General features: G+C 43.1%; 1 protein-coding gene across 1 annotated transcript; it reads left to right on the top strand.

The window, feature by feature from the left end:
• The first annotated feature begins 3,166 nt into the window (after positions 1 to 3,166).
• WHAMM (WAS protein homolog associated with actin, golgi membranes and microtubules) lies at positions 3,167 to 13,242 on the top strand. Its single transcript, XM_009695110.1, has 9 exons — positions 3,167 to 3,334; positions 4,710 to 4,860; positions 5,376 to 5,545; positions 6,253 to 6,418; positions 7,377 to 7,564; positions 9,022 to 9,108; positions 9,193 to 9,288; positions 9,661 to 10,129; positions 12,862 to 13,242. The coding sequence occupies exons 1-9, from the start codon at positions 3,191 to 3,193 to the stop codon at positions 13,146 to 13,148; spliced, it is 1,758 nt and encodes a 585-aa protein (XP_009693412.1). The 5' UTR covers positions 3,167 to 3,190; the 3' UTR covers positions 13,149 to 13,242.
• The last annotated feature ends 9,245 nt before the right edge of the window (positions 13,243 to 22,487 follow it).

Below are 22,487 nucleotides of genomic sequence, written 5' to 3'. Positions count from 1 at the left end.
TTGGGGGTGGGGGTGCTGCAGGGTCCCCCCCTGCTCTCCCTGCAGGCAGAAAAAGGTTTCCCTTGGTGTAGGACCACCTCCACTGTAGCTCGCAGGTGCCCCTGTCTGAGCCTCAGCTTTAGCACCTGCTGCTCACCTGGGAGTTGCACGCGTGAGGCTGGCAGCCTCTGCTGCGGAGACCTTCAGTTACTCAGGTCAGGCTCGCATTTGGGTAACGTGAGCAGAGGTGACCAAGTCGCTAATATCATCTGGCTCATACTATCGTCCAATGTTCAGATTAGTGCTTACACAAACGCTTTTTTTGATTGTCTGGAAACCGCTAAGTCAACTTTCTCAAGTACTGAACGTCATTAGTCTTTGTAAGTGCTACTTTATTAAGTGGGGAATAAGCCAGCTCCGGGTGGGCAGTCAGTATAACACGTTGGGGCGTTTACTTAAGCTGCAAGCGCTCCTACAAAAACATCTTGCTAAAAATATCCAGCAGTGTTGTGCAATGGGTGGAATGGTAACCAAAAGTGAGAGTACAATCACACTCTTAACTTTCTAGCCTCCCTATGAACGTCTCAGTCTGCCTGTTTGCAGTATTGCCTATAACCAGGGGATTCTCAGTCAGGTTTTTTATTAAAACCAAACTTAGCCATGGACCTATGCCCAATATGTGTTTTGTAGTCAGAGAAATTGTGTTGTGTTTAAGTGTCAAATTCTGGCCTAATGATTGTATGAACTAATGATGATGTTAGCCCTTTCTCCATTTAGTACTGTAAGTTTCTTCTTACTGTAGATGTGTTCCTGGACTCCGCCCTTCCAGTAAGCATGAATTTAAAGATAGTGACGTGGTTGCAATTAGGACATTGGTATGCTAAAACAAAAGTTACAGATACTTTAAGCTCACCAGTGTGTTGCTGCTGTAGTTTTCTTGCAGTGTATTTCCTGGCAAAGTAAGCAGAAACGTATGCTTTGGAGGAAAGTTAAGACAGTTGGCTTTAGCCTTCTGTTTCCTGTTTTAGTATTTAACAGCTGTAACAACATTACTGTTTCGGAAAGACACTTTTTAAAAAAGATAACTTTGGTTTACATGAAGTTCACGTACAGTGTTCTAAAGCTACAGTTTCTGTAACTGATTATAACCGTTCATGGCCCAGTTAGAAATACATTCTAGCCACCATACTTGTTTGCAAGCAGCACAAGCATGTACAGCTGTGGCGGTTTGGTGGTTAAGTATAACTCTGTGCCAGTTATTCTGATATTTCCAGTTATATTTTGGGTATGGCTAAATATGCTGTGGAGTGGTGATGTATTTGCAGGCCTGACAGGGATATAAACTCATTATATTGCAGTCTAGACCAAGTTATGCAAGACTCAAGAAATAAAACCTACCTTTTCTAGCACTAAACTAGCCTTAAGTATCAAGACCATCCTTCCCTTTTTACATCCATATCCTTCTCAAATACGTCATCCTCTGGGCCAGGGAATTTATTTTGAAGAGTGCAGAAGATATGAGTACAAGATGGAGGAGAGTAGTAGATCTTTTGTGTGTGTTCAAAGACGAAGACAAAAAAAAAAGAGCAGTACAGTTACAACAACCAGAGGAGTCAGTTGGGCTAATGGTGAACCAGAATTTTATGAAAGAATATTAGATTGTGTAAAAGCAAGGATTTTACTTTAAAACAGACAAATTGTCACCCTCCCCAACCCACTGTTGTCTGTGTCATCATCAGTCCTGTCCCTGCCCCCCAATCCAAACCGTTGTAATGAATAATTGTCTTATGAGTTGACTTTAAAATAATACTTCCCCTTTACTCACTGTAAACATTCTCCAGGAGCAGCATGACCCTCACTACTTGCTTTGGGTGTGAAAACCAGAAAGTGAGCTATTGTGTTTCTATTTGGCTTTGATAGTGGGGGGGGAAGCAGGCTGTCAAATTGCTGCAGGTGGGTTCTAGGACTCTGTTGGAGCTACCAGGAGCTCCTGGGGAAGCCTAAGGGGCTGCAGGACTTCTGGGATTATCAAAATTTTGCAGTTCAGATCTTCTTGTTCCTCTGTCCTGCTTGGAGGGAGGATGGGTGGGAAATGCCCTTGAGCTGACTTTCACAGATTTTCCCTGGGGAAATACCCCCACAGCTGGGAACTTTGCTCCTGCTGTCTTACCCAGACTCAGCTGGCAAGAGCAAAGGTGACGGTTTAATTTCAGTGCTTTTCAGTTGCAAGACAATCAAGCTTATGTTTCTAATGCTTTTTCTCATTGTTGTAGCACCAAACGCCCTCTATTCCCTTCCCTCCTTACAGAGCTGTAAAGCTAACACTGTCCTTCCAGGAAGGTCTGTGTTTCTCAGTGGAGTTTAGCTGTATTCTCTCAGCTGGCTTACTCTGTCCTGGCACATAGAGTGCACCATGGTCTCTGCTAGCTACTGTCAAAGAAAAATCTTTGAAGCTTTGATTGGTGCCAGTAAACAAATGCAATTGGGGAGGAGTTTCCAACTTTGTATTTTGTCATAGAAGCAAATAAAGACCTTAAATAAGGACTAGTGTATCAGAAAGGCAGTTCTTCCATGGAAGAATTACAAGTTAAAAAGTGTAATGTCACTGGAACTGAGATTAGAATAAGCTATTATAAACTATGCAAGTGCTAAAGGAATTTAACTGCACGGTATATCAGGATTAGAAATCTGTTTCTGAATTCTTGTTTTGAAATCGCAATCTGATTTTTCTATGCCCGAAGTCAGAAATTCTGGATCCGGAAACTCATTTCATGTTAGCAGGCATTTAGTAATTGTGGAAGCAATGCAAGAGCTAGTTTAAGAATATCTTACTTGTTCTTCCAGTACACAGACTTCCTCAGTTTCATATTTGTATTTATAAAAAGCAGCAACCAAGTCATCTGCACACAGCTATTAGAATTTCTGTGGTGGATGCCCTAGGCATAATGCTCCTTGCAGACTCTCGATGCAATATGCAGCAATTGGTGCCTTTAACAGTGTGGTGTTAGAAATATTTCCAGCTAGGGGTGGCCGCTGAATGCCTGGTGTACACCTCCTGTGGAGTGGGAAGTCTTGCCTGGTCACTGAATGACAAATGGCAGGTCCTTTCCACAAAGCTCATCAGCAGTCAGCACACACAAATGCAAAGCAGCTAAGTCTGATTTACCTTTTATCCCACTAGGTTCTTCAGCAGCATAAAAATGCTGACACAATGGTGGCTTTGATGAAGGTTTACGAAGAAGAAGACGAAGCTTATCAGGATTTGGTCACCATGGCAACACAATTCTACCAGTATTTACTGCAGCCCTTCAGAGATATGCGGGAGCTGGCGACACTGTACAAACTGGAAATCCTGGTGGGTCTGCCTTTACAAAGTGAAAGGCTAAGTCATATAGTAGGGCATCAGCTGCTCTTGGAGCAGTTTAGACTCAAATCACTTAACATTCCCTACTTCTGTCTGTACCTACTTTTTTAGCCCTGCCAAGCCACCAAACATGACTGAGAAATTCAGAGTTAGGGCAGAACCAGTCTCAGAGGATCTCAGAGTCCGTGGTATTGGCTTGAATAGAACTGCAGCTGTCTTCCTACTGGTGTCCCACTTCTGTCTGTTTTGAGGAATTTAAAGGAAAACATCTCCAAACTCCACCGTTCTGGAGTTTACTCTCTGGTAGCCTGAATTGTGAGAGATCTAAATAGCCTTCATTGTGCCACCTTCAGTGGGATTAGTGTGTGACACTCAGAATGCTGTCCCCCAGCAATGCTGATGCACCAGATTAACTTGATTGTGGTGGTAGAACAGAAGGCAGAGGGAACCTTACAACACAGAGCAGCTTTCTATTGCTGCTACAACCTGCCAGAAGTACTGATTAAAACATGTCAGTTGTCACTGCATTCGTTTTATGTGCATCAGAAGCTGGAAGCAAATACTGAAAGTTATGATGCCTCTGGAAAAGACAGCTGGCTACTGTTTTGATTTTTCCTTAAATAGTCTGTTAAAATTAAAGTGAGCTGTTAACTGTTCTGCTCTTTTTGAGAACATTTTAAGTTTAGACTAAGGTTCTTGAATACTGAAGGTCTAAATCTGTGAAGATAAAAGATCCAGTATGCTATACTGAAAATTAAAGTAAAAATTGACATGGATGAAACAGGAAGTTTGTTTCTGTATTTAAAAAAAAACCTCCAAGGGATATTTAGGGTCATTTGAAATCTTAATTCTTTAAAAGAATATATTTGAATACTAGTCTTGTACCCATGTACACTTTGTGGACTTGCAAATACTCTCTTAACATTTCTTTTATATATCCCTGTTCTGTGTGAAAGAACTGCCAAACGGGAGAACTTGACAGTGCAATGTGCTGTCAACACGTGGGGGAAAAATAGAAGAGAACATTGCACGTAGAAGAGTGGGTTTGAGTTACTTTTAGTAACAACTAAAAACACTTGTGTTGGACATAATTTTTAAGATGATAGTTTAAAAATATTTTAAGAAATAAATTAATCTAAAGTTAAGTGTGAAGTCATGATAGGGGAACAAAGGTTCTGAGTTAGCCTAGAGAATGAGGAAGAAGGCAATACATAAGCATGAGTAGTGATTCACTTTGTGACAGGTGAGGGGAAGGTCATGTTTGCCACCATGTTCTGCCTTGCTTGAGTTGTCTCGAAGTATAGCATATTGCGGGCTGCACTTCTGCAGTAACCAGTCGATAACGGAAAACTTTGTCTCCCTGCAGAAATCTTTGCAGTATGATAATTTGGGGCCTAAAAGAGTAGCAGCTTTGCAGAAAGATGCTGAAGAATGGACTAAGCGAGCTGAGAATGCTGTGTGCTCCGTTCAGGATATCACTGTGAACTACTTCAAGGAGACTGTAAAGGCTCTGGCAGGTAATCAGAATGATTTACACAGAAGGTTGTGTAAATTCTTGACTTAGGGAACCAAGATCACCTTTGCTGGTCACTCTTTGCAGACCCTGACCTTAGGATGAGTGTCCAGCTTAAGAAAGAAGGATTTTATCACTTAAGATTTCTATCTTTTAACCAGTTTGGTTTACAACTTACATTCGGCTTGCATACAAACATTATCAAGGCCTGAGACTTACAGCTGCAAAACAAAAACCATGCATACTTTTAACAATTGATGTGCAAGCCTCAAGGATTTCAGTGTATTAACTGAGTAGTTTGCTGTGTAAGTGTTAAGGCATGTTTTCATGGTACAATGAAGTATTTTACTTGTGTATATATAAAATCCTAAATCCAGCCTTTTAGTCTTGTAATTTCTAAAGAAGCTTCAGAAATTGTTTAATAGTATCAGCATTTTTAGTACTGCAGTTATAGTAGAAACACAAGGGCTATTAGTACACTGTATTTCTCATATCTTATTACAATGTTTTAATCTGCAGCTATGCACAAACAGATGGAACAAGATCAGGAAAGATTTGGTAAAACCACATGGGCATCAGCTTTGCCACGACTAGAAAACCTGAAATGTATGTTAGCTAAAGAAACTCTTCAGTATCTGAGGGCAAGAGAGTTGTGCCTGAAACAGAAGAGAGCTGACATTCAGAAAAACGTAAGACCTTGCAAAGCCTCCTTTTCTGTTACTATTTTGTGAAGGGCTGATCAAAACCTACTGAAGTGGTCATGGGAGTAGACTGATCTTCAAAGTCTTTGCCTATGAAACAGCTTAGTTTTTCAACATGGTTTTAAGTTGTGGAAAAAATGCATGTCTCCAGTTTTTTAAAATTGCTCCTGCACATATGAGAGCCCTTAGCAAAGGCTGAGATACATGCTTTTTTACAGTTCAGGTGTCATGTTAGCATTTGATATTAACCTTTGAAATTGTTAATTTTAGGGAGATAAACACCGGCTATTATTTTCAGAGGACACTGCAAAATAAAGATACTTACTTAATTTTAATCTTCTGATTGTCTTGATTTGATGCCACCTAACTGCGACTTGGAGTACCTGATATGTATTTTTCAAGAGTAGTGTACTGCACCATATAGATTTGTTTTCAGGAGCAGTATTACTTGTGCAGATTATAATGAAGTCTTTCCTGGTAGACTTAAGGTAAAATTGCACTTTAGGTTAATAAGACTCTCGGCTCCTGCGTTTCTGGTCCAAGGCATTTCTAACGTTTTGTTGTTTCCATACCAAAGCACCTAAGCAGCTGCCAGTTAGGCCAGGCTCTCTACAGGTATTTGTGCATCCATGCATGTTTCATGTGTGCCTATTTTGTTATTAATGCTTTTTTTTATTTTGTTTGGGGCTATACAGATGGAGTACCTCAGTGAACAAGAAGAGAACTTAACTGTAGTGGAGGAGCTGGAAATACAGTATTATGAAACGCAACTGGAATTATATAACATACAGCTTGAAGTATTGAAACATGAAGAGTTGCTGCTTATTGTACAGTTGGACACTTTAAGGAGACAGATTAAAGGTAAGAATAAACAAATATTTAAGCATGTATTGGAAAGACAGGAGTGATATAGCCTGCTCTGTTTCCACTTTAAAAAAAAAAAGATGATTATCACTGCTCAGGCCTTGATAGTAGAAAGCCTCATTGGAAAACATTGATGCCATGGCACCATCTGATATTTTGTATCCTGACTAATTAGACACTAATTTGATAACACAAGTTTAAAAAAAAGCCACAGTGGTTGCTCATCTTTATAGCAGCTGTGATATGTGCATGCACTGGTTTAACATATAGAATAACTTATATTGAAAATACTTAACTGATGTTGTAGTTACAAGATCTGTGTGCAGAAACTGTGATTTCGTGAGCTGCTGAAATAGGTCCTGAAATTCATCACAAATCTGTTGTAACTTAACATGTAGAAATTACAAAATACATCCTGTAATGACAAAAAGAGGTAATTATAGCTAGATGGTACTTGAGTACTGCTGTATTTCGGTTTAAGTGTCTCTTCATAACATATTTATGACCAAATTAGGCACCAGTCTTGTTTATGCTTATTTGTGCTTATGAATTCTCTATTACTGTGTACACTGTGAAGTAAACGTTGCTCCTGCTTGTTGCGTATTTAAAACCTGGTAAATAGCAAAATAAATCACCCAATGTTGATCAGAACAGTCTTCAATTTTCCAGAAAAAATCCAGTTGGTGAAAGTAGGAGTTAAAGCACAGAGACATTTGAAAGAGGAAGCTAAATAACAACAAATGCTAACAGCATAGATTTGATCCTGCAAAGCACCCCTGTGAGTAACATGACATGTTTGCGTAAGACTTTGAAGGACCAAGCTCGGCTCTGGAGCATTACGCTTTATAACTAACTCACTGCCTTCGATGGCTTTTAAAATGTCATTAGTTCTTTAAATGTTTAAACAACTGTGGCAATCTTTGGGATTTTAAAAAAATGCCAAATGCCTTTTTAGAGAAACAGGATGAAGTTGTTTACTATGATACATGTGAAAATCCTGAGGAGCTCAAGGTCATTGAACAGACAATGGGACAACATTACGCTAACTTGTCAGAAATGACGATGCTGAGGCAGAAGACTAAGCAGTTGGAGACAAAGCGTGGGACTGTCTGTGCGAGGAGAGCCTACCTCAGGAACAAAAAAGTAAATGCAGTCCTGGAGATGTGCATTTTCTTTAGCTGATGTCTTGACTCATGAGGGACGGACAGGAAACAACTAGGGAAGCTTTGGGTGGAGCTTACAAGGTGATACATCACTCAGTGCCAAGGCCTCCAAACAGAAAGAGGGGCAATGTGATTTTTAAGCCAGCTTTACACTCCACTGTGCGGTGCACGTGCCTTTCTAGCTTATTAAGAGAGCACAAACTTACATGAGTGACCCAGGATATGTCCCCTATCACTTAAACCTTCCAGAGCTGCGCTGTAGCTGGCTGGGGCTTTGTAAAAGGCTGCCACGGCAAAGCAGCTGCAGTACAGGAGGAAACCTGGCCTGCAATGAAGGAAACTGCAGTGACAGAACAACCCACACAGTGATCCTTTGAATGGGAGGGAGGGGAAAATTTAACTGCTGCAGCTCTCTCCAGCCTCTCAGTTCTGTGTAAAGGGCAGTTTTTTCTATTGTTTCCCATTCAGAGCAGAACACTAGGAAGACAGAAGTGAGATCACAGTTGACTCTCATGAACCTTCCCAGTGAGCTGAGCTTACCTTACACCTGCACAGTTCTCCAGGGGCAGAGAGCAGAGCTTAAGCTCCAGTCTGCCTGGCCTTTTACCTCTCACTAGCCTGGACAAAATGGGAATGACATTGGAAATGTTTGTGAGCCATCATTGTCTCTTGCTTGCAACTGCTTCCTCAGCAGACGCTTCCTTTGCTTCTGTTTTCATTCACTTAATTGCTGTCTATTGGTTATATAACACTAAAGCCAAATGCCAGATGATTTGCAAATGCGTACCCAGCCATGTGGATAATCGCCCTCTGTACAGTGACAAATAGCGACGCCCAGAGAAAATACTCAAGCCTGCAGCTTCTCTGTGGCACTTGTTACTAACAGGAAGGTACCACTGTTAGGCATTCATTGTGCTTCCAATCCCTTTGCTTCCCTGGCTTTTGTACTTGGGAGCTATGGCAAATAAGGGACAGGGGGAAAGTAGCCTTGTATTTTTGTAATGCCCTGCTAGCTTCCCTCTTGCATTCTTCCTCATGGCTTTGCACCCCTTCCCTCCAGCTGGTACCTGGGTAAAACTTCTTCAGAAATTCTTTCTGCTTTTTTTTTTTTCTTTTTCTTTCTTCTCTTCTTTTAACCTAAGTGTAAGACTGAGAGCTCAGTTCAAATTTGGGTATATTTCCTCTGCACCATGAATAACTCTATCGCTAATTAGGAGAACAAAAGATCCTGTTGGCTTTAGCCATGAAGGAGTCCTACAGACTTCACCTTCAGGGTCTCACATCTGCCACTAGTTGAGCTTAGCCATCCTTCTTGGCACAGCCAAACACTCTGCCTTGGTCGCTGTTTCATGGCTTGTGTGCAAGAGTTAATGGCACAGATAGTGCACAGTAAATGTGAACTAACCAAGGATTGCGTGAATTTTGCTGTTCTACCAGGATCAGTGTGAAGCAAGCCATCGGCAGAGGCTGCAACAGGCAGAAGAGAGCAAAAAACGCTTCCAGCATCATCACAGCATACAGATAGTGAGTACTGAATAGCAGCCTTGGAGGATCTGACAGCTGCTTGTTTTCACACACTAAGGCTCACTTACTTGTGTTTTAATGCAGAAGAGAGACAAGCAAAAAGAGGAGGAGAAAAAGAAAAAAGCTTGGATAAGCCAGGAACGTCAGAAAACCCTAGAGAGGCTGAAAACATTCAGGGAGGCAAGTACTGTGAACTACAGTAGTCCTTAATGGTGTCAAAGCACAATGTCAGGAAGTCACCATAGCTCACATGTGAGCACGGTCCAAATTGGAGACAACCATTTGGATAGCCTAAAATAGGATTGTGTGTAGTGAGTCAAGAGGATTAAATCCACTAAGGATATAGTTTCCAGGTGCGGAACCTGTTGCAAAGAATACAAGTGAGGAAATGGCTTTGAAAGGAATACCTTGATGTTAATTTAAATCTCTCCTGAGTTGAATTTTCTGCTTGAACGGGTGAGCGGGACAAGTCTGTACTCTGGCTTTTTGTCTCTTTGGGGTTGATGTTTTGGACAGTCCAATGGAGTTGTGACCTCCTGGTTTGTTTTTCAGAAGTATCCAGCTCATGTTGTTCTGAAGACATCCCGTCCTCAGCCTCTCAGTCCCAAGTTGCCACGAAGCATCGCTCAGCAGCCTGCAGAATTGTCCTCTCCACCTTCATTGAGAGCAAGGACAGCTCTGGAGCAGCCAAAGAGCATACTGCTAGTAGAAGCCAAAGAATCAAAAGCTTCACATCAGAATACCCCAGCAGATATCCCTGTCCAGATTTTTGTTGCTGATAGTGACACAGAGCAACAAAAGCACAGCAAGGGATTGATGGTCTCTCCATCCTCACTGCCACCTCCTCCATCCCCTCCTCCTTTACCCCCTCCTCCCCCACCTCCCCCCTTACCTCTCCAGTTAAAGACACCATCAGCAACAGAGAATAAGCCACTTCCCCTTAGCTCCGATAGCCCCACAGAAGGCCCTGCACTGTGCAAACAGGATGACTTATCCAGGAGGTCTATAAATAATTACGTAGGTAAGAAGGCTCACATCAACTAGTGTTTTTTAGTTTGTTTCCTGTATTTTTCTGTTCTCCTTCCCTCTGGTTCTGGACAGGAATAGTGTGCAGTCTTGCTCAAGAGAATGAAACTCTTGCACATGGTTTCTTAGACTAAGCTTTCCAGTAACACTGACCATAACTCAGGGTGTTAAATGAGTAACAATGGTTTGTGTATCCTGTTTGATACGATTCACAGGGTCCTGATGCTCAGAGTGCGTGACTTGGCATTTTTGGGGAAGTGCTGTCAAATGAGACAGGTCAATCTTTTAGGACATTTGAACTTGAATCTCTGCTGGAATCCTACATTTATTAAGTACAACCTTAGAAGTTAGTTTAAACTATGCTTAATCGCAGCACTACTAGTTCTGTGGAGATCTGAATTCAGGACCTGGCATTTCTCATAACGCTGAAAACCCCACTGCTGTAACAGGTGGGAAGGTGTCAGAAGACATCCCAAGGAGAGGAGGTTTATTCATGTTGTTTAGTGAGAAGCAACTTTTATTACCAGGTTTGTTCTTGCCACAGTTTTGCAGCTTTTGAATCAGATGTGGTATTTTGATTGAGGATGAATTGCCTGTCCAGTCAGAAGACCACTGTGGGTAAATTTGTGGTTGTACTAAGGCTACACTTTAGTGTTTATGGTTTATGTACTACGGAACTAGCAGCTGGGCTGCTGGCACAGCCTGTGTCCGCTTATAATTTACTTGGTTTCTAAATAAAGGTTTCTTAAGAGAATTCATGCAGAATTCAACCAGGATTTGAAAGGCAGATGGATAGCTTTGGCATGCTAACATTCCTAGGGAAAAAATTCTGCTCTGCTACACCTCTGCTTTGTTAGCAAGATCATGCAGGTGTAATTGAAGGCTGAACTCAGCAATTGAAACAGTAGTTTGAATGAGAATAGAGCTCAGCAGCCTCCCAAGGCTGCACTGGTTACATCCTGCTAACAGGCTTATTTTTATCTCTAAAGCAAGCAGATACTTTGACTGTGTCAGGGAGATTGATCTAAGTTGGAAGGCAGCAATTTTTTATTGTCATTTTTCAGTGGAACTTATGCTAGAATGAAGCATGTCTTTAAATATGGTACATTCCTTTTGCTTTTCAGACTATTCACAATACATCTAAACAGCCTTTGTATCCTCTTGCTTAAGAGGCAAACCACGGGCAGAAATACTAAGGAAAGTTCAGCGTTTTCTGTTCTTCCAAGGTGTGGGGAAGTACAAGCAGCTGAAGGGCTGAGATGCAGTCAAGTTACCATGACAAACTACTGTGCATCCAGTGGATCAGTCTGGGAGGTCTGTGGGATAACGCTATCGCAGATACTCCTAAGAAGCTTTGATTAGCAACAGGAGTTGTACACCACAGTAGTCTGATTGCTACTGGAACAACCTTCCTAGTAGCTAATATTTACTGCTATTCACAGTCTAATATTGATGTCCGTTCATTATTTCTGGATAAGAAAAATACTTTTTTTTATTGGAGAGATCTGATTAGTTGTTTACATCTATTTCATGAAGAAAATCAGCATGTTAATTGCTGTAATAGTAATTGATAAAATACTGCCACAAGAACTTACTGAAGCAGCTTCATAAAGAGGTTGGTTTTAGTTACATGTTGACTACTTGTGTGTTTGTACATGAAAAGCAAGGAGAGGTTCACATTCTGGTGTTGAAAATATTGTCTGTAATGTGTTAACATGCTTTCCAAGGGGAACTTATTTTATAATTTGTTAGTCTGACTAGTCTTTTACCAGGCAGTCCATTTGATTGGTAGACTTAAGACTTTCTTGCTTGAAGGCTTTGTAAGACAACTTGGTGGATCTTTGCTTGATCCTTTTCTGGCATCTCAGTCTCTGAAGGTACCACAGGATTTAGCAGAATGTTACATTTCAAGTGTTTAATATTAATCACATAACCTTATGTGCACTGCGCATGGCAAAAAATACTTCTGGCTGTGAGGCACAGATGGTCTGGGCCTAGGGCTGTAGGAGCCGACTGCTGTCCAGGGAAACGGCCTCCCTGTCTGATGGTCTGAAGCTAGCAACAGAGAATCTGACAGAAGGAGTAAAACACAAATTACAGTGTGTATCAAGAGAACTAGTGGAAGCTCTCTGTATGGTGTCCTTTATGGTCTGAAGATTTAAATTGTGTTGTAAAATGGGAATTATTTTTTAAGTCCCTACAGAAAAGAGCTGCCTGCTTAGGGCCTGATCTGGCTCCCACTGACTTCAGTGGTGCTGTTTCAAGCCCTTCTACTCAAATCCTTTCATTTTTCTCTTGGCTGAGCAAAAATGCAATTGACAGTCTCAGCAGGCATCTGAGCAAGCTAGGAGGAATGGTAGATTGTTTCTAATACAGAATACAAGAAATTTTTTTTGGTTCAGTGAAATTTTTTTGAAAGCCCATAAAGTTGTAATGAAAAAGAAGTATCCTCCTTTGTGTATAATTTCTTAGAACATAACCTTGTATAATGTCGAAGAGGCATTGGATTCTCAGTTCAAGACATAAAAGCTTTAATTGCTTTTTAAAAGTAGTTCCAGAGCTTGGTGTTGCAGAAGCTTGAAAGAACCTGTGCCAGAACATGCCATTCTTTTTCCTGTTTCTAGCAAAGATGAAAGGAAGAACCCTGAACACTTGGGTAGGGTTTTATACCTCTAAGTGTGGTTGTCTTGTTCTTTCTTCTGATAAATCTATTGTTATCTGTTGCAGGGTCCATGGATGAGGTTTTGGCCTCTCTAAAACGTAATGAAGTTCATCTTCGCAAAGTGGAACAGGCAAATCCGTATGCCTCTCTAAAAGATAACATCCTCTCTGCCATAAGGCAAGGAGTTAAACTAAGAAAAGTGAATCGAGATACTGAGAAAGATGTCAGTAAAGGATCCACTAATGAGCTAGAGAGAAGCATTAAGGCAGTCATCCAGAGAATTAAGAAAGTGTCTGCTGATTCTGAAGAAGAGGAGAACAATGATCAGAATAATGGAGAATGGGACAGCTAACCAATTCAGAGTAACAGACTTACTGACTGGAACAGAGAGTATCATTTAGCACATTGTAGAAGACTGTCCCTTTCAGAATGAAAGAACAGTGTGATTGTGTGTGCTGTCATAGTCTAAAATGTCTTGCAAAGTAAAAGAATCCTGTTGGTTTTCTGTAAGAGCTGCAGATTCTTACTTTTGCATGAGAAATCATACTCCAAATTATGCATGCATTAATAGGTATTTCTCACTCAGCCATGTAGAGTTTTCACCACATCTGAAGACAGCTAAAATGCTGGATTGAAACATACATTATTTAGGTTGTTACTACACAGTAGGAAATGCTATCACAACAAAGTTTAAGGAGTGAAAAACTAACTGCAAATCCATTTTGTCAGATAAAAGTAGAACCAAATCCGTGGTGATAGAGGCAGATCAGAAAAGTTAGCATAATGTGGAACCTCTCATTCCTACTTCCATTGTTGAATTCCAACATTTTGCCTAATACAGCTCACTCTCTAACTACGTGGATACTCCATTTATCATTGTTATAGAATGTGCACTTATGAATGGGCTTGATAACACTGATTGGGAAAATTAGTATCAAGTTTGAAATAAACACTACCGTACTAATTACTGAAAAGTTTATTTTTTAGCTGGAGGCTTAAATACAAAGAATTTTTAGATGCTAAATGTTTTTCATACATCTACACTTACAATGAACTGTTGACATGAAAGAAAGCCAAAATGTTGTATATAGTATTTTCTGTTATCTAGCCCTGTAATATGAGCTGCATTTCTCCACTAAGAACATCAATACATGTTTATAGGTACTCATGAATTTAAATTACCTGGTAGCCTTGTAAATGGCGGATACTTGCATTGTGCCTGGAACCTGACTATTTAAAAATTCAGCTATGTTCAGAGACTGTTTGTATTTTGAGTAGATAGTGATGAAAATGATTCAAAGTTTCTTCTGGAGTTTATACTGACCCTTAATAAAAACATATCCTGACAGAAGAAGTGGATTCAGTGTGCTGTCATTTTTGGATACTGCTGTGAAGTAAGCATTACTTACAGCATGGTACTCTGGTTTGTGATAGCAAGTGGCAGCCATACAGCAACTGCGCTCTCACTAATGATATATGTAAATGCCCTTATTTTCTCAAACATCTATGAATTGTAATTTGGAAACAAAATTGAAAATATGGTGCTTTAATTTCCTGTTTTAATGTAGAGTCACAGATCTGTTTAATCAGCACAGTAAATACATATGCAACAGCTTTCATGTGAGAAGCAGCAGCTGGGGGTTCATTTTTTTTATTGTTTCAGCACCTACTGCTATTTGGAAGTCAGAAAAAAAAGCCCCATGCTTTTTTGTCCACTGCCATCAAACCAAATGAAGACAAAAGCAGCAGCAGCAGCAGACAGGTCAGTTCTTAATCAACACTTGGGATGTGATGTCTGCAGAGGGGAGCTGGTGGGTACGATGCTACAGTGCGTGCGCACCACCCTGCCTGCCCTGAGCTCGACCTGGGTGCAAGGGCTATGCTGAACTCGGGGCGGGGGGAGCAGGGGCAAATTCATTGCACGTTCAGGCTTCAGCATCCCAAATGCTGAATGCTTCCCATAGACTGGAACAGAGGACAAAATGTGGTCCTTTGAGAGTAGAGATCTCTTCCTCAAGGATATCCTGGTCAGAGGAGGAGCTTGGCCAGTGGTGGGGAGGGCAGAGGGGGCTGGTGCTGGGGCTGAGAGCTGCCCTCTCGCAGGCCGTGCCCTTTAGCGGTGTGGTTATTTAAAGATGAGCAAAAGGGTGCAGAGGTTTGGCAGCCTTCCCGTGGCTGGTACCTCCTGCCAAATGGCAGCTCAGAGTCCAGAGCAGAGCCCTTTGCCCTTTTATTACTATGGTTGAATTCTACAGTGCTAGGAAGTTAAATGCAGCAGTTTAAAGTATGCAGAGAATAAGTGAGTTGCAATTTCTCCAACAAATCTTACAGCTTTTGTGCGTAACAGCAGCAATTTTACTCAGGAGAGGCCATCTGAGTAACAGCGACACTGGACGGTGATTTCTCCTACCTAGAGTTCTCTTTTGCAACTGTGCCTGAAGCTCAGCTGGGAGCTGATCTCAGGTGTGGAACAGAGCTCTCTACATCCCAGGCTGAAAAATGTCCTTAAAAACCTGCTCGGAAACCATCTGAACTGCCTGTTTTCTGAAGCCTGCTTCATTTGCTGTATAGCCAGCAGGCGTGCTCTGTGGAAAATGTGCTGCAGCAATTTTCTGGTTGGTGTGGAAGATTTCACCTTTCTCAAATATCCTCACTGCCTGGTTCACTAGAAAAATTTAAAGAATGCTACTCAGCAGAGATGTGCCCTGATGGAAATACAGCTTCCAGGATGCAGAGGAGCCCTTGCACAGCCGCAGCGCTGGGGTCCTACTGGTGCCCACGGGTGCAGCTCCTGGCAAGAGGCACCTGCTGGAGTACCCACGCCCCTGGTCATCCGAAACATGATGAGGGAAAACACCAAAAGCACTGGTATTAGCCTAAAGAAGAGAAGGTGAGAGAGCAGTTTTCAAATACGTAAGAGGCTGCTGCAAAGAGGAGGGGAGTAGTTTGTTCTGTGTGTTCACAGGGAGATAAGGGGCTTAAATTATAGCCAGAAAGATCCAGGGTAACAGTGGGAAAACTTAGTTCTAACAAACAGTGAGAGCAGAGAGGTTGCAGGGATAAATTGCCTGGTAAGGTGGTAGAGTTTCTGTCACTGGAAATCTTTAAAAGCAGGTTAGAGAAACAGACCCCAAGGTGCTGGTATTGCTGACGTGCTGCTGCAGGGAGAGGTTTGCAGCCTGTGGCCAGTCGATGATTGCTAACTTGTCATTGTACTGCCCTGAGGCTCAGTTTGCTCCGTGGGGAAAGCCATAGCTCGTCTTCTGAGATGCCCAAATGTAAGATGACTGAAAAAAAACCTTACTGAATCCCCCTCAGATTTTTTTTCTCCTGGCTCTTCATCACTATGACCTGTCCTGTGCTGCCGGCACCGGGCTGCAGAGGGAATGGTGGGTAGGAAATGGCCCCGGTGCCCCAAGGCTGATTTACCCCAGGTTGATGGGGCACTCGAGAACCCACCTGCAAGCGTCAAGAGGAGAGAGACCTTAATCTGGATTTGAGCTTGGGCTTCAGCAGGTGCCTTCCCACCTCAGCATGCTCCGGCAGGTTTGGTGCAGCTGCTGGTGCTGTGCACTTTCAGCAATATGCAAGGGCTGATGGACAAAATGGGAGAGACTGGAGTGGCGGGTTGGCTCCGTGATGCCCGGCTCTACTGGATAGATTAATATTAAACTGCAAAACTGCTGTGACAGCTTTTTGACATTTAATACCCGTCTTGAAGTATCTCACCCAGGGCTAGTAAATGAATCCCTTGGTGGGAATAGTCTACCCTGACTGCCCGGCTGCAGAAATTGATTTGTTTAAACTGAAAAAAATACAGTTGTCTGGCTTTAAAGAGGGTTTTTTCCAGATTTGCTGGAAAGCCCAGTAATGAGGTAAAGAGATCAATTTCTATAAGTCAGTATTGCTGTGGCTTGTGATCTCTCTATGATGTGGGCAGTCCAGACAGCAGCTGCCAGTATTTTTAGGGAGGTTTAAAGTTAATGTATTCAAAGACTACTTGGTCTGACTAAAAGAATTTCACTTTGAAATCCCAGCACTTTGATCACAGCAAGAGAGGAGTCGCAGCAGTGTTATCCGGTGCACAGAGCACCATGGCTGTAGCTGGTAATGCCAGTGCAGCTATGGATTTGTCAGCATTTCTGTCAATGTGCTGCTTTTGGGGATTTATGAAGCTCCTCCATAACTAACCCCCTAGTTCAGCACACAGGGCTGACTCACAAGCTGGATACTGACTTTTTTTTTTTTTTTCTGTAAAATAGTATTGAATCAAGCAAATGAAGTCTGAGTGTGAACACCCTGAAGTGATCCAGACTGGTCTTAAAGGGGCTTGATCAAGTATATCACATCACTTATGCATATTCAAAGATCCTCTTTGTAGGAGTAAGTAGTGGTAGTAACTAACTCCTACACCTCTTTTTCTCCTTCCCAGCCTTCCTTCTACAAGAAGTAAGAAGGGCATCTTCATTATGTGCCTATTTCCAGTGTTCAGATATCCAGTCCTACATAGGCAGGAACAAGCAAAGCCTTGTAGGGGGTATTGGAGTGCCAGGCTGCTGTTTAATACTGTTTGGAAATTGATGCTGATTTATGTAACATGCTTGCCCGAAGATATCCCCTCCTCCCCTATGGGCTTCTTGGCAACAGGCAACTCACCCCATCAGCAGGTCATGGAGCTACTGCTGTTTGCACAAGGGACAGGGAATGTGCCCGGAGCTGAGAGATGCTTGATCCTCACCACCAGTACATGGGAACTGCAGGAATTTCTATATACAGAGAGCTATAAAAGTACTTGACATAGTATCAAATTGTGTTAAAAACTCCAAAGCCTGTCTCCATTCAAACTGCATGCTCCTCCTTCTCCCTGGCTGTTTTCGAAGATGCAGGGTTGGAAGAGGCTGGTGTGCTGGATGAGCAGCCTGCTCGCCTGTGTGAGCCACGCTGTGCCTGAATGCTGCAGACATTTGCCTTTCTCTGCCTTTCTCTGCCTTCCTGTCAAAACCAAGAAGAAAACCCCACTAAATTTCTGTTTCTACCAAAAATCAAGGTTTAACCTGGTCTTTACCTGGTCTTTCCTCCTCTCCCCCTCACAGAAGAGCCAGCCCAGGGGTGTCTCTTGCCCCAGACGAGTGGGAGTGCTACCCTGCCAGCTGCCTGGGGCCAAGGGCTGGAAGCCCAGGGGTGCTGCTGCTGCTGTGCAGCCCCCCCTCCGGCCTCCTGCTGCCCGTCCTGTCCGAGAGGCCACAGAAACCCCCTGGGACTATGGGGACTACTGAATGTGCCTGGACTTGAAGTAGTGCCTGGGAAAGTTTGTGGGCCAGCACCCAGGATCCATCCTTCGATCACTTCCACTCTCTTTTATCCCTTAAACAAAAAGATGCACATGTACACCGGAACACCAGGAGCAAGACGATCAGTATGAAGGCATTCATTAGGACTAAGCAAAAAATGGGAAATGCTTTTTTTTTTTTTCCAGTCCTCTACAAAGAAAAGGTTTGTAGATAAAAGTATGCACCCTTTGGAGAAAATGAGATTTAAGGCTACGCATGCCCTCAATTGAAAAGCATGGTTTTAATTCCAAAACTTCCTGTTTGCATCTGAGAGCACATCTGGGAGCACATCTGCACACTACACGCCATAATAACGTGATATTGGTAGGAAAGAAGGACAGACCGTTTCAATTAAACCCGTGGTGATGATAAAAGGTGAATGGTATTGAAAGCATCTTTTAATAAATGCCACAGCAAACCTTGGCAGTAAAAGCAGCTCAGAACAATATGTGAACAAATCCCTGGGGGAAATACATACTCAAAAGTCCTCCAGAACATGGCATTCTTTTCCTGGCAAAAAGGTATGTGATTTTCATTCTCAACATGTCATGCTAAGCTGAAAGCAAGAAGCAGCACAATTAAATCTGCTCAGGTAGCAGTGACATCAACAGCTCAGCTACTTGTGAAAATGCTTTGTAAAACAAGCCATCTTTAGCAAGCCATTGCTCTTGCAGTAAGGGAGCCACAAACTGCTCAGAAAACCTGTTTAGCAAAACGACAGTTGCTCATTTTCCACTAGATCCCCTCCTGCCCCAGCTCCCCAGCAAAGCACTGAGGACGGGGTGGAAAGCAGCTTCCCTGGGCAGCTGGCATCAGGTCAGCGGGGTCGTGTGGCTGCGGCTCGGGGCCAGCCCTGAACAAGGATGTCCTGGCAGAAAGGGAGCAGATGCAGCCCTCGCCCCACAGCAACACACGGCACTGCCCTGCTAGTAGCCAAAGGGCGAACAGTCTGGGGAAATACTGGCCAGGCTGCAGCCTGGGGAAGAAACTCAGTGTCCTACTGGGAGACTGGGTTTACCCCCACTTGAAACAGTCGGTTAATCACTCTCAGTGTCATAAAGACATTTGCTGCTCCCTTCTATCCCAAGGCAGCAGTCTAAACACCATCCCGTGGGTGTCTTTGTGGAACTGAAAGGTTTTTTTCCGAGAACCAGCATCAGCCTCTGCTCCGCCCTCTCCAGAAGTTTCCATCCTCTTCTCACCAAGAAGGGGTTGAAAGGCAGCCAGCTCCGACGCCAGCAGCGTGATACCCCCGCATCTCAGCACTGTGGCAGTGGGCAGTGCAGACACTGGGGGTGACGAAATGAATCTGTCCCGCTCCTGGAGACGCGCTCAAATCACTATTCGTCAGCAAGTGAGTCACTGCCCTTCCCACAGTCTCTTCCTGCAAAGCAGAGGTGACAGCGGAATAGGATCAAGCACCTACGCTTCCCCCAGCCTACGCAGAGAGCTCTGCTCCATCCTCTCCCTCCTGAGCCAGCAGGCCCGCTATTTTGGAACAAAAATACTGAAAAGTGTGCATGAGCATGCAGGCATACAGAGTGGTGAAGTGGAAGTGCATCTTGTCTGCTGTGCCAAAAGGAGCACTTTGGACATGTAGATGCTCTGGGAAGCATCTGCTGCAGGGAAAAGGGCTGCATGCCGGGGAGACACAGCCTGTGTGTGACAATCCTGTTCCCTCCCAGCGTTGCTCACCGGTGAGTGCCGGTGGCCCTGCCTGCACGCAAGGCAGCTGCCGGCTCCCCTAAGGGCAGGGTCTCCCCCCATCATACCCAGTGGCAGAAATGGGGCTGGCTCAGCAGACCAGCCTCCATCCCTGCGGGATGGCTACCAGCAGCAGCGGCAGTATTCCCCAGGGTGATACAAATGGCAGGCTAGCAGGGCTGCAGTCGTCTGTATGACTGTAATTAGCTTTACACTGAGCAAGGAGACATCTGGACCACAGGTGAAGCAAGCATCTAGAGACAAGCAATGTTTTCCCTCGACACAGGTCTGCTGAGCCCATCGGGCTCCACTGCAGTCACCCGGCGTGACCCAAAGGAGGTTTCAGGATGAGGCATGTCAGTACCGCTCCACATTTTGCACAAAATGAGCGTGCCTGCAAGACAAGGGGACTCCAAATTAATTTGCTGAAACATTGTGCTTCTCAGTCCCTGTTTGTACACTCCCATCAGTGCTAGTATTGGCTTTTATGTGTATTTATCACACATGGAAACAAGGAATTGTACATCAATTATAGCCTATCCATTTCTTTACATTTCTTTTCCAAACAGGCGCTAACTATGATCAGCAATGTTGGTTTATCTGGAAAGTATAAAAAAAATCTGAAGAAAATTGTCCAGAGTTTGTTCAAAAACCTCTGCAGGTCAGAGGTTTCACTTTCTATTTCCAGTACGCAGATGGAGATAGAAAATTAGGGCAACTGAAGCTGTGGATTACCAAGGGATGCTGCAGCTCACCTTAGGGAGGGACAAGGACACAGGACTCTGGTCATCTTTCGTCTGAAGCAATAAGGCATACAAAATGTTAACCCCATAATTTAGAAGAGCTAGGCTGCAGTACAACGCATCTGTGCCTCTTTTCCTTCTTGTGTTTGTGTTTTTTTTTTTTTTCCTTTTAAACAGCATTTGTGCGTCTCTCTCATCCCTATCCTAAAGCCATTCCCCTCCCACTGAAATGACTGTGGTGATGACCACAGGACCTCTGCAGCGTAAGGAGGGAGTGAATCACTGCAATGTCTCAGGTTTCAGAGCCGGGGATTATCTTTATGAATGCACCCATCACTGCTATAGATAAGCAGGATTTGAAAGACATAAATACTTTGTTTCTTTCCTGGGTTCTTCAGGGAACTCCAGGATCCTGTTTTCCATCATTCATCAGCAGGCTAATGAACAGTGCAAAGCTGCACCCAGAGAAAAAAATGAAAGCCATGGCTAATGGTAGCAATGAAATAAATGGCAAAAGCCTAAAAGTAAATAGCTTTGAAAACTGATACACTTCAGTGTGACATCATAATGCAAAAAGGTTGCCTGTGCTGGTATTATTTATAATTCCCTGAACGTCTGAATTCCCTCCAGCCAGCATACATTAAGCACAATCCAGGGCATATGCAACAAATCATATTCAATGATGGAAAGTTGGGAGAAAAGCAAGAGCTCAATCTCTCTTGATTACAGCAGCCACAGATTTCTTTTTCATAGACTGCCAGTACTAATGAATGAAGAGGACATGAAAGGAAAACAAAAATACTCAAATCAACGTGCTTCCTGTACCAATAGATGTATCTGCTTATAAATTTGACTAATTAAATGCAAACTGTTGTCAAGAAATGTTGTTCAGGGTATTTAAGCCCTCACTCAGACTGCAGCATCCAGCCATGCATGGAAGCACGGTCCCAGAAGGCTGCATGGAGTTTAGCTCTGGGATCCTGGGTACAAACCATGGCTGCACACCAACACAGGGACACACCTGTTCACGAAGAGATGCACTTTATGGTGGAGAACAGGGCCCCAAAGCTCTGCTAGAGCAGGAGTGATTCAGTAAAAGTGTCTAAAACTGCTGTGCCTTTACACTTGGGGTACCAGCCTTAAAGCCAGAAGCTGGACCCCATATTGGAAGACAAAAATCTCTTATTTTCAACCCAAATGAAAGGCCGCAGTTTTCCATCTAGAGATCATTTCATTTCAGACAGTGCTTCTAAGAAGATCTAACAGGTCTGAAAAGTTATTGAAATAAATTCAATTTTCAAGGAAAGTGTTAAGACACAAAGGGAATTTCATAGCACGGAGATCCAGCTTTGAAAAATTCGCAGGCAGAGGTCAGTGTTAAGTACCACTCGGCTGCGATGATCTGTCAAATGTTCCCAGCAATGCATTACTGCAGTAAGGTTGGAGATGTTTGCCTTGCAAAGGTTAGCCAAGCTTTTAAAATTCAGCAGGTCTCAGATCGTCACAGCCTAGGACAGCCAAATGGCAGTGCTACTGTGATGTGTGTTCAATGAGAAGATGGAAAGTCATGTTGCAGGTTACTGGTACGGCCTTTGCAGAGCTGCTTTACAAGTCTTTGGACAGCCATTTTTAGCATTGCTCACTGAAATCAAACCTGGCAGTGCATCTGGCAGGGTATTCTTTTTTTTCTTTTTTTTTTTTTTTCCCTACTTTTGAAGGATGGTTGGACTTTGCTCCAGCTGGTTCAGTGGCTGAAGCACGGCCACACCACCACTGCAGGTCAGAGTTTGAGCTACATTCATTGCCTGGCTTTACTTTTTCAGCTGCCACTGCCATATTTTTATGTCTAACATGTATCTTTATATCTCTAAATAGGAGACACATAGATTTGACAGGTGGACCACTTGGTGGATA

This window comes from Cariama cristata, unplaced genomic scaffold, assembly GCF_000690535.1.
Source record: "Cariama cristata isolate BGI_N322 unplaced genomic scaffold, ASM69053v1 scaffold40460, whole genome shotgun sequence".
Lineage (NCBI taxonomy): Eukaryota > Metazoa > Chordata > Aves > Cariamiformes > Cariamidae > Cariama > Cariama cristata.
Note: the sequence above shows the minus strand (reverse complement) of the source record. Positions and strands in the feature narration are given on the sequence as shown.

What these genes read in the sequence shown, in the direction of transcription:
- WHAMM (XM_009695110.1), top strand. Translation starts at nt 3,191, where the DNA reads ATGGTGGCTTTGATGAAGGTTTACGAAGAAGAAGACGAAGCTTATCAG. An exon ending in TGTACAAACTGGAAATCCTG is followed by an intron (nt 3,335 to 4,709) that starts GTGGGTCTGCCT and finishes GTCTCCCTGCAG; the next exon opens with AAATCTTTGCAGTATGATAA. An exon ending in TTTAAGGAGACAGATTAAAG is followed by an intron (nt 6,419 to 7,376) that starts GTAAGAATAAAC and finishes ATGCCTTTTTAG; the next exon opens with AGAAACAGGATGAAGTTGTT.